Source organism: Diabrotica virgifera, chromosome 7 (genome assembly GCF_917563875.1).
Source record: "Diabrotica virgifera virgifera chromosome 7, PGI_DIABVI_V3a".
Classification (NCBI taxonomy): domain Eukaryota; kingdom Metazoa; phylum Arthropoda; class Insecta; order Coleoptera; family Chrysomelidae; genus Diabrotica; species Diabrotica virgifera.
The window spans coordinates 217,187,212-217,202,951 of NC_065449.1; the positions used below are offsets into that span (position 1 = coordinate 217,187,212).

At 31.8% G+C, this 15,740-nt stretch overlaps 1 protein-coding gene across 1 annotated transcript in view; it reads left to right on the plus strand.

Annotated features, from left to right (window-relative positions):
- The window catches only part of LOC114331422 (5-hydroxytryptamine receptor 2B-like), a 53,028-nt gene extending 38,411 nt beyond the window's left edge, over window positions 1-14,617 (plus strand). The window contains exon 3 of the mRNA XM_028281004.2: window positions 14,218-14,617. Within this exon, the coding sequence (XP_028136805.1) occupies window positions 14,218-14,572 (355 nt within the window). The 3' untranslated portion in view covers window positions 14,573-14,617. The remainder of the gene's footprint in view (window positions 1-14,217) is intronic.
- The last annotated feature ends 1,123 nt before the right edge of the window (window positions 14,618-15,740 follow it).

Sequence of the window (15,740 nt, forward strand, 5' to 3'; positions counted from 1 at the left end):
CACAAGTTGATTTCCACCAAAATTTCTTCCAATCTTTATCTAATATATTATTTTCTTACTCTATATTTTGTTGCATTTTAATATTTTAATTCCACAAAAATCAAACTAATTTGATTATTGTTTGTGAAATATTGTTTAAACAATTGCATATGTTTCAAAATAATAAACTTTATTCTCTAAGTTATAATATATGAACAAAAAAAGTTTTTGCTAAAAAAGTGTTATTTCAAAGGACAGAGTATGTGTTTTTATTTTGCAATAAACAAATTTATTTATTGTTATCGAAATGTACTAAAAATTAAAATTTATCAATCATTATCAAAGGTCATTGGAATGCCCAATCAGAGCAAACGTATCCGCTCTCCTGCGCGTAGCACCAAAAATTAATGTTTATTTAAAAATATTCCTGACACCGTGGTAGTTAACCGATTTTAATTTTGCAAACTACAAATAAGAAGTACGGTATTCTTCTATATGTAAAAAAAAATTCAACTTGCTGTCTACTTTATTTTCAGTCCTGCAACATTTTGAAAAAATTATTTTTTTTGCGAAAATTGGATTGCAAAATTTATTTTGCAAAATCTATTAAACGGACCTTAATGAAATTTACGGAATTGTTTTACTATATCATGAAGTTTTTCTCTGTGAAATATGAAGGTCCTAGGTGTAGCAGAAATGTTTGAAAAACGTGAAATGTGAATAATTGTTTTTTTATGGTTTTTTCGCAATTATTGCTATTTTGCAACAAGGGTGACAACTTTTTAAATTTTTAGCTAATTCTGTATTGTAGGAAATTTAATTACGAAACTTTTTTGACATTTTGATTATTTAAACAATGTTCTGGACCATTTTGAGTGGGAGGATAACTCAAATATTATTATATGAGTTATTTTCAAGCAATTTCTGCAAAAAAATATGAGTGACCTCTCAATATCCAAATGTACTAATATTTTTACAGATGCCCCCTGGCGTACTGTGTTTATCTCAACTTTCAACAGATCTATCCTTCGTCCCACTCATAGTTCTCATCATCGTTGAACACCAACGCAGGCCTCAACATACTCTTGTTTATCTTACTTTTCAGCCCAGAGTACCTCGCTCATGCGCTTCCAGTTAAACCAACCAGACTGTGTTCTGTGAGCAATTTCTCGATCTAGTGTTCAATTTTCGGTTGTATCAAGTTCACTTTCCCAGTGAACTCTTCGCGGGAGATCTAGCAGTGCCTGTTCATTAGTTCTATAAGTGTAGTATTATCAGAAAATCTTAAATTGGAGACTTTTCTATCAGCAACCGTTACTCCATCGACTCATCTTTCTAAAGCCATCTTTATGACATGTGCACCATACATATTGAATAAGTCAGGTAACAAAACATATCCTTGTTTAACCACTCTCTCTGCTCTGAAGTAGCTTGAAAACTTCTGAGAACTGATCTAGTAGTAGTGTTGACATAATATTGCACTAGTACAAATTTTTTATAAGTGTCACCAGGTGTATCAGTTCAACAATCTCTATTAAAATGGACCGATGATTAATCCAGCTTACATAATTACATTACTATTTTGGTATCAAATAATAATCAGTTTATTTAAATATATTATTTCCAACGACTAAGTTTTCAATCTAATAGCACATAAAACAATACCAAAAATATTACTCTACATCCCACCAGACTTAAAACAATGGGAACCTTCTCTGGTTACACCTCCGAGGCTTCTAAAATTTGCAAGCCATTACGAATGCTGAGACTAAAGAAGATGGGGGAATTTTACAATTTATAATTCACGTACCATCTGCTCAGCGCGGTCAAGTTCCAACGAGATATGTGCCTCCTGATGAGAGACTAATAAGATTCGAAACCGGTAGAGGTGCTTGCTGCACTCTCTGATTGAACTAGAATATGATGCGGCTGTAGTTTCGTGTTGCAACGAAATTGAAAATGGTTATTCATTTTTTAAAGTATTTCTATTTGTTTCAAATTAGACTCTCTTGTCTTTACCCTCTGTGGTCTTGTAGATAAACACTACCGTACCTCAATAATCATGTTAATAAAAATGATATTTTTTAAGAGGCTAATAAAAAAATTAAAGGTGAAAAAGACAGTTTATGTTTCCTTTCGATTCAGAGGCGACGCACAATCTCCAGACAGCTGTTTCTGTCTTACGACGTCCTCAGTGGAGCTGTGTGCACACCTCTGAAGCAAAATGTGGAATTTATATGGAATTATGTGGTATTTTAAAGATATTTTAAAACTCAGATACAGAATTCACTATTAAAATAAAAAATTAAATTAGTAAATAATTTTGTTCTGAAGCTATTTCCTTTTGGCAATTTTGTAATTAACTATTCTAAATGGGAAATAAGCCACAATTTAACTAAAAAATAATTTTATTAACGTTTCGACGTCCAAATTGGAAAATACAAAATATTAATCTTTTGTATTTTGACAACGACGTCCAATTTGGACGTCGAAACGTTAATAAAATCAAATAAGTCAGGAAATAAAATTCGAAATTATTTATCCTCTGAGCTTTTTAATTTAGAAAAATAAAGCATAACAAAGTGGCGAAATACTCGACAAGGGAAATCTAAAATTGCATTTCACGTCCTGTCATTCACCGTGACACTAATTTTAGCGAATTATTTCCTTTAATATCCACAAAAGTGAATAAAGTATAAACTAAAACAAAAAAAATGGTGGTTTAGATTTGATTAGAGTCCAAAGCTTCTACTATGTGCTTATACGTAATTCAGAATAACCTTTTCCTCATCGGAGCACCTAAAGCATCGGAGCACAATGAAAGGAAATAATTCGCTAAAATTATTATCACGGTGAATGACAGGACGTAAAATGCAATTTTAGATTTCCCTTGTCGAGTATTTCGCCACTTTGTTATGCTTTATTTTTCCAACTTAAAAAGCTCAAAGGATAAATAATTTCGAATTTTATTTCCAGACTTATTTGACTTTCGATTCATAGATGGTGCTAGTAGCATCTTTGGTAAATATTTTGATGATTACCTCGAAAAGATGAAAGGATTTGATTTCAGTCCAGTGCCTCTACCCAGGTGCTCCGATGAGGAAAAGGTTATTCTGAAATACGTATAAGCACATAGTAGAGGTTTTGTACTGTAATCAAATCTAAACCATCTTTTCTTTTTGTTTTAGTCAATAAAATAATTTTTTAGTTAAATTGTAGCCTATTTTCCATTCAGAAGAGTAAATTAGTAAATAACTATTTAAATCTGAAAACTTTTCTTTTTGGAACTTCTTTCTGGTACATCCTTAATCTGTGACTTTTACAATTTATAAGACAACAGACGACGACTAAAGAAAGCGAAAAGGACTCTACAATCTGCAGTCACAAAAACAATAGACAAGAAAAAATTGAACTATTTTTACTAGTAAAAAGTATAAACATTTTTGCCCATCAAATTCGCACTTCCGTTCCTTGCGTATCGTTTTGGCGCTATTCAATATCTCTCAGTAAATCTGACATTTCAGCTGAAGCCGGTGGCAGCGAATAGGCCTTGGAGAAGTCCATTTTCCTGACATGAATTTATAAAATGACTGGTATTAGATTGCAGGCGAATGGAGTAAAGGTGATGTGGTAAATATACCAGGAAGTTTATTTTCGAAAGCGGGTTATTTGATATGGATTTACTTCAAAGCCTTCCGAGAAATTTGATTTAGAATCGGTAGTCGATTTTGGTTGGTATTTACAATGAAAGTGCAGTTTCATTAATTTGTGGTCGGCACTTTACTTGTTTAACTGGTAGATATTTTAAAAATCTTTAAGGGGTTTAACCTAATTTAAATTTGTTCTTTTGTTCGACCAATAATGGCTATTACATGGTTTGGGAGAAAACGACCACACTTTAAAGCGAAAGTTTTCAAGTTTCTTCTTTTTCAATCGTAAAAGCTACTTTAAACCAAACATTTTGGCAAAGCAAAACATTTTTTTCATGGGGTAAAGAATTATTATATACTTGGCTTGGTTGTTGTCACGGTCTCCGCAAATTTTGTAATCCATTTTAAAAATAGTTCTAGGCTACCTAGGTACCTGAAATTTTCAGAATAGCTTAGAACTAGCTAACAATGCGATATTTAACTTCTATTATACAGGGTGATTGATTAGTGGGGTAAAGCTCCCTAGATCCGTTATAGTAACGGATAGCGATAAAAGTTAATAACAAAAACTGTAACCAACTTTTAACTTCACATTACAAAATTAGTTAGAATGTTACAGGATGTTCGATAACATAGTGGCAGATCAAAGATATGTTTTTTTTTTTAATGGAACAACCTGTATTTTATTTTATATTCGAAATCATCTTAACTTCTCCATTACAAAAATATAAAGGTTTAATATGTTATACAGGGTATTTACAAAACTATAACCAATTTTATATGAAAATCGTAATAAGGTTAACCCTTGTATAAATAAAAATAAGCACAACATATTTTTTATTTATTGTCAAAATTTTCATAAATGATCGATATTGCTAATTTTCTTTATATTGAATACAGGGTGAGTCAAAACGCAAGTACATTATTTTTTCAGTAATTTTAAAATGAAACACCCTGTATTTTATATCACTGTCGAAAAGTACCATAACCGTACTTTAATTTTATTAGTTTTTCGAGATATTTTCATTTTTCCGAGCAAATTATTAATTACGGGTCTAAATGTATCCAAATTTTAGGTAAGCCATGACTGAATTGTCTTAAGCTGACAATTATTTACGATTACTGATTATCAATCTGTATTCAAAGTCATAGAGACATATATTAACATAGAGTGAGTCTACCTTCCGCGCTTCCTGACGACAAGATCTTTTGGACTGGTTTGCGGTATCTCTTTCTAGCACGTTGTATCGAGAAACTAAGATGACATTCAGTGTGACTGGTGTGAGTATAGGCACGGAATGGGAGGACTACTGTCGCACTTTTTCTATGCGTAAGAGTGAAACAGCACTGGGCCAAATAAAAAAGATAGTGTCGTCACTTCACTCTGAATGACACTTTGTCTATGATAATATATAAATCTATCATCAAAGTTGGTTACAATTTTTGTTATTAACTTTTATTGCTATCTATTACTATAACGGATCTACGGAGCCTTACCCCACTAATCAATCACTCTGTATAGATAAATCGATTTTTTTATTTCAAACTATTTTAAAAATGTGACGAATGCAATGATATTTTAAAGTACGTTAATAAATCGATATCTACAAATTGATGGTGAGTCAGTGGCATTAGACTGCAGATCGAGAGTTCCCTGAACTGTTGCGTATCTTTTTTTTAATTTTTTTAATAAATAATTTAAAGTTGATATACCTAAAATCCATATTTTATAAGTAAATTATTATATGTAGATATTATACAGTGAGCACGTAAAGGTTGGAATAAATTCATTTTCTCGAGAATGGACGATTTTGGAAAAAAATCCCGAAACAGGTCAATTTTTATTTTTAAATTGCGACTTTTTGGCATATATATCATACTAGTGACGTCACTCATCTGGGCGTGATGACGTCATCAATGATTTTTTTAAATGGGGATAGGGAATGTGTCATAGCTCATTTGAATTGTAATTAAATTCTCTATTCAGTAATATAACCACATAACATAATTATTTATACAGGGTGTCAAAAAAAATCTTTTTTCGATTAAACTTACTGACATAAAAAGAAGAATGCAAGTTATTTATTTAATTCAAAATACATTTTACTGCTCTCAGAAAAGAGAAAAAATTGTTTATTTGAAAAATAATCATTGATTTTCGCTTAAATTAAATGTTCAAACCGTCAAGAGGAAGGTGGGTGGCTGCTTTAATACTGAATTTAAGCAAAAAACATTATTTAAGCATTTTAAGTAAAATGTATTTTGAGTTAAATAAATTACACACATTCTTCTTTTTATATCAATAAATTTAATTTAAATAAATTGTTCGGACACCCTGTATAAATAATTATGTCAATGTTTATATTACTGAATAGAGAATTGAATTACCTTCCAAATGAGCTACCACACGACCCCTATTCTCATTTAAAAAAATCGTAGATGACGTCATCACGCCCAGATGGGTGACGTCACTAGTATGATATATATACTAAAAAGTCAATTAAAATAAAAATTGACGTGTATCGGGATTTTTTTCCAAAATTGTCCATTCTTGAGAAAATGAATTTATTCCAAACTTTACGTGCTCACTGTATGTAACATTTTAAACAACCGTGGTATTATAAAAAGTACTTTTTTATACTAGTGTAATTTTTGGAATTATAATTTTAACAGTTAATACACCTACTAAAAATTCATATTTTATTCTTTCGAAACATGTTGTGTCTTGTATACAACAAAACCGTGTTATTATAAAAAGTACTTGTTTATTATAGTGTAAGTTTTCGAATTTTAAGGATTTTATATCGTACAATTATTTTATATTCTCTCCTATAAATAATAAAAACGTTTTATTATAAAAAAGTTCTTTTTTATAAAAGTGTAATTATTTATTTACAAAGTTCAACAAGCCTTGAATGCCTAGCTCTAAAAATATAATTAATATGTATAATAAAATAATATAATACTCATATTTTACAAAACTTATAACAAATGCGGTGCCTTTTTATGCAATCATGCTGCTTGCCTACTAAATTGACTTAATATTCTCCTCCATTCATCCCTGTTTGTTGCTCTTTCTTCTCGTTTATGTGATTTTCCTCTAAGGTGTCAAATCATCTTTATCTGGATCTTCCTTTCCTTCTTTTCGTTATCGGGCCCATTATAGGATCACCTTGGCTTACTTTTCCTTTCCATTGTGATCACGTGCCCCAGCCATCTCACTATCTGTGGCTTTATAAAGCGACTGATGCTTGGTTAGTTATACAGTTCCTCTAGCTCCCCGTTTGTTCGTCGCACCCAACCTTTCACAGGCACATATATAGCTCCGAGTACTTTTCTTTTATATCTCAGAAGATGTCTCATTATTTATTTATTTCATTATTTCACAAAAAAACTTCCTAAAATTGGACCTGTATGAAGACTTGGAAATAGTTAAAGAGAAGCAAAGAAGTCCTAATTGTGTCAGTCGCCATGTGTCATTTAACCGAGATTTTCAACCCCTATATCATCAACTTTTTTCATAAACCACATCTGATACAATTTTCTCTTTTCTTTGCTTCGTCATTCATGACTATCACCTACATTGATTTCACTCCCAATTGTCGATAAGCAACATCTTACTTTATCTCTTTAATACTTTATTCGTACTTCATACTCCCACATTCTCATTATTTAACACTGCTTTACTTTTCCAAAAAAAAAAAAATTTATCTCCTATATTCCATAAACCTCTCACAAACATTTCTCAGAATTGATTCTCATTCCAGCCAACCTCTTCTTCTTAGTTTTATCTCATAGCTTATCGATTAGAAAACTCTCCTATCATAACAACACACTACACATCTTTCAATATCACAACATACTCTGTCAGACTTTTCATACCCTCCAACTCCCCCCATATTTTACGACCACTTCATTTTCAAGCAATTTGATGTCAGGTCTCTGGAGGACTTAGTTTCATCAAGCTACTTTTAGTCTCATTTTCAGTCAGATACAAAAAACAATATTTCTTTAATTATCATATTACATATTCCATCTTTATCCAATTTATGTTGGGTCCACTTACACTTTACGCTTCTAAGCAAGTTATCAGTCATCAAACATTTATCCTTCAATTAATACTCTTAGATTTGTACACATATTTACACATTACATACAATTTTGTGTTCCTAGACGTCTATACGTATAAGGCTGACTTATGTTTTAATGCTGTGTTGATTATAATTATAAACTATAAGCTTTTCACTCAAGTTTTTTAAGTAAACTTCTTCTTCTTCTTCAAATGCAAATCCACTAATGGATGTTGGCGATCACATTTTCCATTAACTCTCTGTTTCTTGCAATGTGGATCAGTGATTGTATGTCGGTAATCCCTGTACGTAAACATGGAACTAACGAAATCTGACGACAAAGTGTTTAAAAATTCACAACTTCCCTTTCAATTTTTTTTAAACATTTCGGACAAATCTCGTTTTTACCTAAATAAAATGGGAAATAAGCCACAATGTTACCAAAAAAATGAATTTATTAACGTTTCGACGCCCAAGTCGGGTGTCGTTGTCAAAATACAAAATAATACTAAATAAACAAAAATGTTGTTGCTTAGTATAAAATAATTGATTTAATCTGACTCATTTTTATCGGCAATTCAGGCATGTATTATACATTTTAAAGTAGAAGACTTTAAAATGATATTGTCAATATTGATGAGTTGCGTTCCTGGGACGACTTTACTAAAAGATAGTTCATTCGATTACATGAAATCAACCCCAACTCAAGAATATCCGCCACAAAAAATCATAGCATGTGATCTGTCTTTAAAAAGACAGCAAATGCAACGATGGCAGTGAAATTCTCGCGCTAGAGATTTCATAGTAAATCACGAGGAAAAACCAGGAAAAAACCTCGTGATACTATCCCGACATCGTAAGTATTTGGGCTTACATTTAGTTTACTCTCAAAACTAATACCAAATTCTTACTTTAATGTATGTATGTATGTTATTTTAAATTATAAGTAATATTAATAATACATAGATATTATATAAATAAAACTAAAATATAAAATATGTACTAACTCGATGTTAATGACTTACTAATCGTGGTATTTTCTTTCTATTGACGTCCTCTTTTAGTATGGGTAACCACATCCTACTGCATTCTACCGAGGAATTTGCGACACAATTGTTTTCATTTAGCATAATTAGAGCCGTTTCTTTGATTTTTCTCTTTTTACTATCTGTTTCTTTCAGGACTATACTTGAATCTCTCCACTGAACTCTATGTTCATTATCCCATGCGTGTTGACATATTTGAGATCTATCAAATTCTCCATTTTTAATATAAGACTGATGTTCACTTATTCTAACGTCTAATGGTCTTGATGTTTCACCTAAATAAAATTGTTCGCATTCACAAGGTATTTTATAAATACAATTCTTTCTTCTTTCTTGTTCATTGTTAGGTTTAGTTTTAGATAGAATAGATCTCAATGTGTTTGTTGTTTTGAATGTTGTTATAATGTTGAATTTATTTCCTATTGTTTTAAGTTTCTTGGATAGTCCTTTAATATATGGTATTCAGTGGAGAGATTCAAGTATAGTCCTGAAAGAAAAAGATTGTAAAAAAAGAGAAAAATCAAAGAAGCGGCTCTAATTATGCTAAATGAAAACAATTGTGTCGCCAATTCCTCGGTAGAATGCAGTAGGATGTGGTTACCCATACTAAAAGAGTAAGTCGATAGAAAGAAAATACCACGATTAGTATGTCATTAACATCGAGTTAATACATATTTTATATTTTAGTTTTATTTATAAAATATCTATGTATTATTAATATTATTTATAATTTAAAATAACATACATACATACATTAAAGTCAGAATTTGGTATTAGTTTTGAGAGTAAACTAAATGTAAGCCCAAATACTTACGATGTCGGGATAATATCACGAGGTTTTTTCCTGCTTTTCCCTCGTGATTTACTATGGAATCTCTAGCGCTAGAATTTTACTGCCATCGTTGCATTTGTTGTCTTTTTAAAGACAGATCACATGCTATGATTTTTTGTGGCGGATATTCTTGAGTTGGGGTTGATTTCATGTAATCGAATGAACTATATTTTAGTAAAGTCGTCTCAGGAACGCAACTCATCAATATTGGCAATATCATTTTAAAGTCTTCTACTTTAAAATGTATAATACATACCCGAATTGCCGATATAAATGAGTCAGATTAAATAAATTATTAGAAGAATTTTTTACTAAGCAACAACATTTTTGTTTATTTAGTATTATTTTGTATTTTGACAACGACACCCGACTTGGGCGTCGAAACGTTAATAAATTCATTTTTTTTGGTAAAATTGTGGCTTATTTCCCATTTAAAATAGTTTATTATAAAAATGCCACAAGGAAATAACTTCAGAACAACATTTACCTAAATACTTCAAAAATTATCCCGTAAAATTTTCAAGGGAAATATTTACAGCGACCAAAGATACATCGAGTTAAATTTGAAAAATCATCAAAATTTATTTTTCGCATTTTTGCTTAAAATTTGATTTTTGAACATGTTCCACGAATTTTAGATAAAAATAAACTTCATATTCGGATTCAGAGACCTCGAAAACATAAAGAATGACCAAAATTTGCCATTCACCTATCATGGCCGCTTTTTCGATTTCTAAGCCTCAAATTAGGGGTGTGCCGCTCGCCTATTAGGTCATAAAGTTTCCTAAGGCTGTTACGAGTCGAATGCTACAAGTTTCATTGAGATGCATCCAACTACATTGGATACAATGTGGTAGGTTTTGGGCTCTTTACTACTTCATTGTCTCGCCTAAAAGAACATTTTCTTAATTTTTGATAGATGGAGCTGTAATCGGAAAAATATTTATCCGGATACCCTAGGAAAATGATAAAAACGGTCAATAACTCGAGAAATATACTTTCTACACTACACTACAATTACACACAAACAAGCTTATAGTCGGAAAAATGAAAGATTGCCCATGAGCGATCACATCAATCACTTATTTTGTATTTGCTGTCTTTTTCTATAACAAACGTTTGTTATTTGTTGAAAAAGACAGCAAATACAGAATAGGTGATTGGTGTGATCGTTCATGGGTAATCTTTCATTTTTCCGACTGTATATGGAATCACCATGTATTTCAAAGCAGTACTTATTTCTTTTGAAAAAACTTGTTATTGTTGCGAAGAATAAAAGTTTTCATTGAAAACAAACAAATATATAAGACAATCAGATAGTACAGCTTGGTACGGTATAGGTTATTTGCTTGAGTTGCAAATTTAACGAAAATAAATAAACTAACTTTTGCGTCTAAAAACGAAAATTTGGGGTCATGTGGGGTTATAGAACTTACAACGGGGGAAAGATTATTGGTCTTGTCGAGGAAGTCATGTTCTCAGAGGGACATAGTTGCAGAGCTAGGCGTAACATAGGGCGTTCTGTCCAAAACTTATGGTAGGTAACAGGAACTAGGAAAGCTCAAAAATAAAGCAAAGGAAAGTCGCCAAAAAGTAATAACAGCTCGCCACGATCGTTTAATTGTCCAATCAGCTGGGCGATACCCAACCATTTCTCACCTGCTACTCCAAAGGCAGCTTTGGGAAGCTACAGGTGTAACTGTTTCAGTTTAAACAATAAGAAGAAGAATTCATGCCAAGAAGTATACAACAGGAAACTGTTATGGGGTCCCGAGTTATCCAGGCAGCACAAGATTCATCGCCTAAATTGGTGTTTTCACCACCAAAACTGGAACATTGGGAATTGACAAAATGTGCTATTTTCAGAAAAAGTCAGGATTTGTGTAAAATCAGATGACCCACGAAATCGTGTACTTAGAGGTCGAGGAAGACAAGCAAGAACGAAAACTGTCAGAACTGTTCACAAATATAAAAAGGGGAAGTGTAATGTTCTGGAGAGGAACTGTGATCCGTAAAAAAACTCATTTAATTTTCATCCAATCAACTTTAACTGCTCACATGTATGTTGATAACCTGTAGTAAGGCTCTGGAAAGGTGAAACAGGATAAAATTTTATTTTCATGCATGATAATTAACCTCCACATGCCATTAGAGTGACTAGAGACATCATTGAAGCAGAAGGTATTCCTTAGTTGGAGTGACCTACTTGCTCACCCGACCTTAACCCTATAGAGTATTTGTGGGATATGCTTAAAAGAAAAATTGGAGCTCGCTGGAATAATCTACAAAACACCGCACGGCTAGTACAAGCTGCTCTTGAAGAATGGAGCAAACTACCACAACAAAATGTTGATAATTTGATTACGAGCGTGCCCACGCAAACTGAAGCTTGCATAAGGACTAGAGGTGATAACTAACTGATGACTACAAAAGAAAAAACAAAAAAAATAAATAAAAACAATTTAAACATTATTCGTTTTACATTGAAATTTTTTATGCTATTGACTATAAAACAGCTATAGCCAGGGAGGTAGTGTCAAATTTGACCGGAGGTTTTTAGCATGGCTGGTTCCTTTTTATTTAGGTAGGTGTTCCAAAGCTTATTAACCAATGATGTGTCAGCTGGCCAAAAACCGGGGATTTTAGACAAGAAAAGGTAAAATATGAAAGTTGATGGACAAACGCTACAACTTAAATGTCAAATATTTATACACATTACTCAGAACATTTGATAGACTTGCTTACTTGGCTCCTGCCTTTCACTCAGGAGATCCGGGTTCAAATCCTGGCGCGGAAAATTCTTTTTGTTTTTTAAATTGACATTTTATTTTGAAAAATAATTATTTTTATAATACCACGGCATGTCCACTTGGCCAGCTAACATTTTTTGCAACGTACATGATGCAGCTGACGCTTTTTATTACAATCTAAAATTCATAAATTATTGATTTATACTTTTTAATCTTTGCCACACTAGTCCAAGAATATTTTTTTATTATTAACTAGCTGACCCGGTAAACTTCGTACCGCCTTAAAACTAAGTAATGTTTGAAAGTTTAATACCTAAAAATTACCAGAATGGCAATAAATACTAAAAAATATTGCGTACCTATACTTTTTTCTACCAAATGCATAGTTTACGATTCTATAAGGGACATAGGTACAGACAAACATTTATTTTTATGTATTATAGAGAATAGGGAAATATTTAGATTGCTATTAAAAAATGGGGGTTGGTGAGAGAAAAGTGAAAATTTTATTGTTGTATCTTTCGGTTCTACAACATATAAAATTAAGAAAAAACAGTTTGTCCAAAAAAATAACAAATAATATCTCCCTTTCCACTTAGATTGTTGGTCTTACCAACTCAGGAACCTTCAGAGGTTCACGTACAAAAAATTTGCTTATTAACCTTTAACTACCCGCGTATCAAGTTATAACATAACTAAATGCGTGGCGTACTTTATACGCCACAAGGAAATACACTTAAAAACAGAGGATTTGTTTTTTTTTTGAAAAAATACACTTAGTTGTTTGTTATAAACCTTATTCGGCATCAGTGAATACTTGGAGTTCCGTCTCAGTAGGCCAATTGGGATTTATAACTAAAATCATGGAATAACTGGATTCCATGATAAATAAAATTACTAATAAATTTTTTTTTGAAATGTGATTTTTTACAGGAGAAAAAGTATTGTTTATAAAGAAAAATATATTTTGTGCGATAATGACTAAAAAACAATTGTAATATGTACTTATATTACTACTTATATTAATATAATCGTGGCGTATATTGTCCACCACCGGAAACAACAAATAATAAACTGTAAATTACGATCTTCCCAGAACGCCGATTATAACGAAACTAAAACCAAATTGTAAAGCACATTCCAGTTATAGGTTAGAGATATAAACAATTAAATTTTTAAATATATTTGCAGTAGAATTCTTATATCTGGCGTACAAAATACGCCAGCGCGTGTAGTTAAAGGTTAATATCAATCATAATATTATGACCAAAAATGCATAGTTTGCGATTCTATAAAAGACAAACAGATTTTTTTATATTGTCTCGTATAAATAATAAAAACGTGGTATTATAAAATTAATTATTTTTCAAAATAAAATGTCAACTTAAAAAACAAAAAGAATTTTCCGCGCCAGGATTTGAACCTGGATTTCCTGAGTAAAAGGTAGGAACCAAGTAAGCAAGGCTATCAAATGTTCTGAATAACGTGTATAAATATTTGACATTTGAGTTGTAGCGTTTGTCCATCAACTTTCATATGTTACCTTTTCTTGTCTAAAATCCCCGGTTTTGGGCCAGCTGACATATCATTTGTTAATAAGCTTTGGAACACCTACCTAAATAAAAAGAAACCAGCCATGCTAAAATGATCCGGTCAAATTTGACACTACCTCCCGGGCTACTAGTTTCAATTTGTTTCCTAAATACTTTATTGTTTTATTTAATTGTTATGTATTTGTTATTAAATTGCTTTAAAATAAATATTGTTTGACTTCGTGTGTTCCTTTTTTTAAATTCGCACGAAATAGTAAGAAATATCAGATGATTCCATATAAGCTTGGTTGTGTGTACTTGTAGATTATGTATTTTAATTACATTATTTTATTTTCAGGTACGTGATATCAGCTCTATGCGGCTACACGCTCTGCTATAGCCCCCAATGGTTGATCACTCTCGTTTTTTGGGTAGGTTATTTCAATTCCGCCCTGAATCCGCTCATTTACGCCTACTTCAACCGAGAATTCCGAGTGGCGTTCAAGAAAACCTTAGAAAACTGCTGCCAAGTTTCGTCGCACTTAGTTTGTAGGAAATACTCGATGAGGAGAGACCCTCCGATCACGTGTAGCAACGCCTCTAGCGAGATGCACGGGAACAACTATCTGCGAGCTGAGGCGATCATCCAGCGATTCAACAACTTCTCCGAGCAAGAAGTGATTAACTTAAGACAAAGCGAGGCTTGTATTTAGAAGGTTTGTGAATTGACAAGCTTACTTACATATCGAATGCAATAAGGCTGCAAACAATATAAATCAAATTATTTAAAATATGTCGTAAAGGAATCTTGATAACTAATTTTGAAGTCTAAATTTATCTGTTTATGGGAATAAATTTTAATAACTTTTTATGTAGGTTTTAATAACTTTTTATATACCCTATTCCACGAACATACGCCTGTTTTGGATTATTTCGACTACGAATATTTTACTGTGCAAAATAAGAAGAACGAAAGTAAATTGCAAATTACATTGTTGTTTATTGGAATAATTATTACCGCCATTTACTTTCGTATTTCTTATGTTGCACAGTAAAATATTCGTTGTCGAAGTAATCCAAAACAGGCGTATGTTCGTGGAATGGCCCATATTAACAATTTTCTAAAAACTTCAACGAGGTTTAGTTTATTACTACAGGTCTACAGTGTTATATCTACAGGTCATAAATTACTTTTTCATTTGTCTAAAGATTTTTACTGCCCACGTTCGTTGCCTGTAAACAAATAGTTATAAACAGTTCATTTAGAACTTGCCCAGACACCTACTGTTTGCAAGTGAATCGTGGGAATGTAGTGGAATCATTAGAATTGTGGGTATATAGAACAATTTTGAAAATATCGTGAACAGAACACGTTACAAAGAGAAAGATGAATAAACAAATGGAAATCTTAAATACAATCAAATCAAGAAAATTGGAATATCTCACACATATTACACGTGGAAAATGAAATGAATTTAAACAAAACAAAAGTCATGCACTCCGAAGAAACCGTGACAATAATAAACGACAAAGTTATAGAAAAAGTTGGAGAATATACTGGGTTGGGATAAAGTATGGAACCAATCAAATATTTTTGAAACAACAAAAACAATATTTATGTAACTTTGCATGCAAGTACAGTGACGCAAAAGGCATCTGTTGCCATATTTTTTGTTACGACTCAACTTCCGGTTTTACCGAAATACCCCTAACTTATTTAATTTAAATGGGACACATTGTATATTTTTGCGGATTTTAAAAGAACTTGTTATTTTTAATTCATACATACCAAATGTGGTAAAAAAAATTTGTTAAAAAGTGTCTGTAGATAATTTTTTGTATTAATACAACGTAGTAGGAAATAAACGAGTACCATCTATA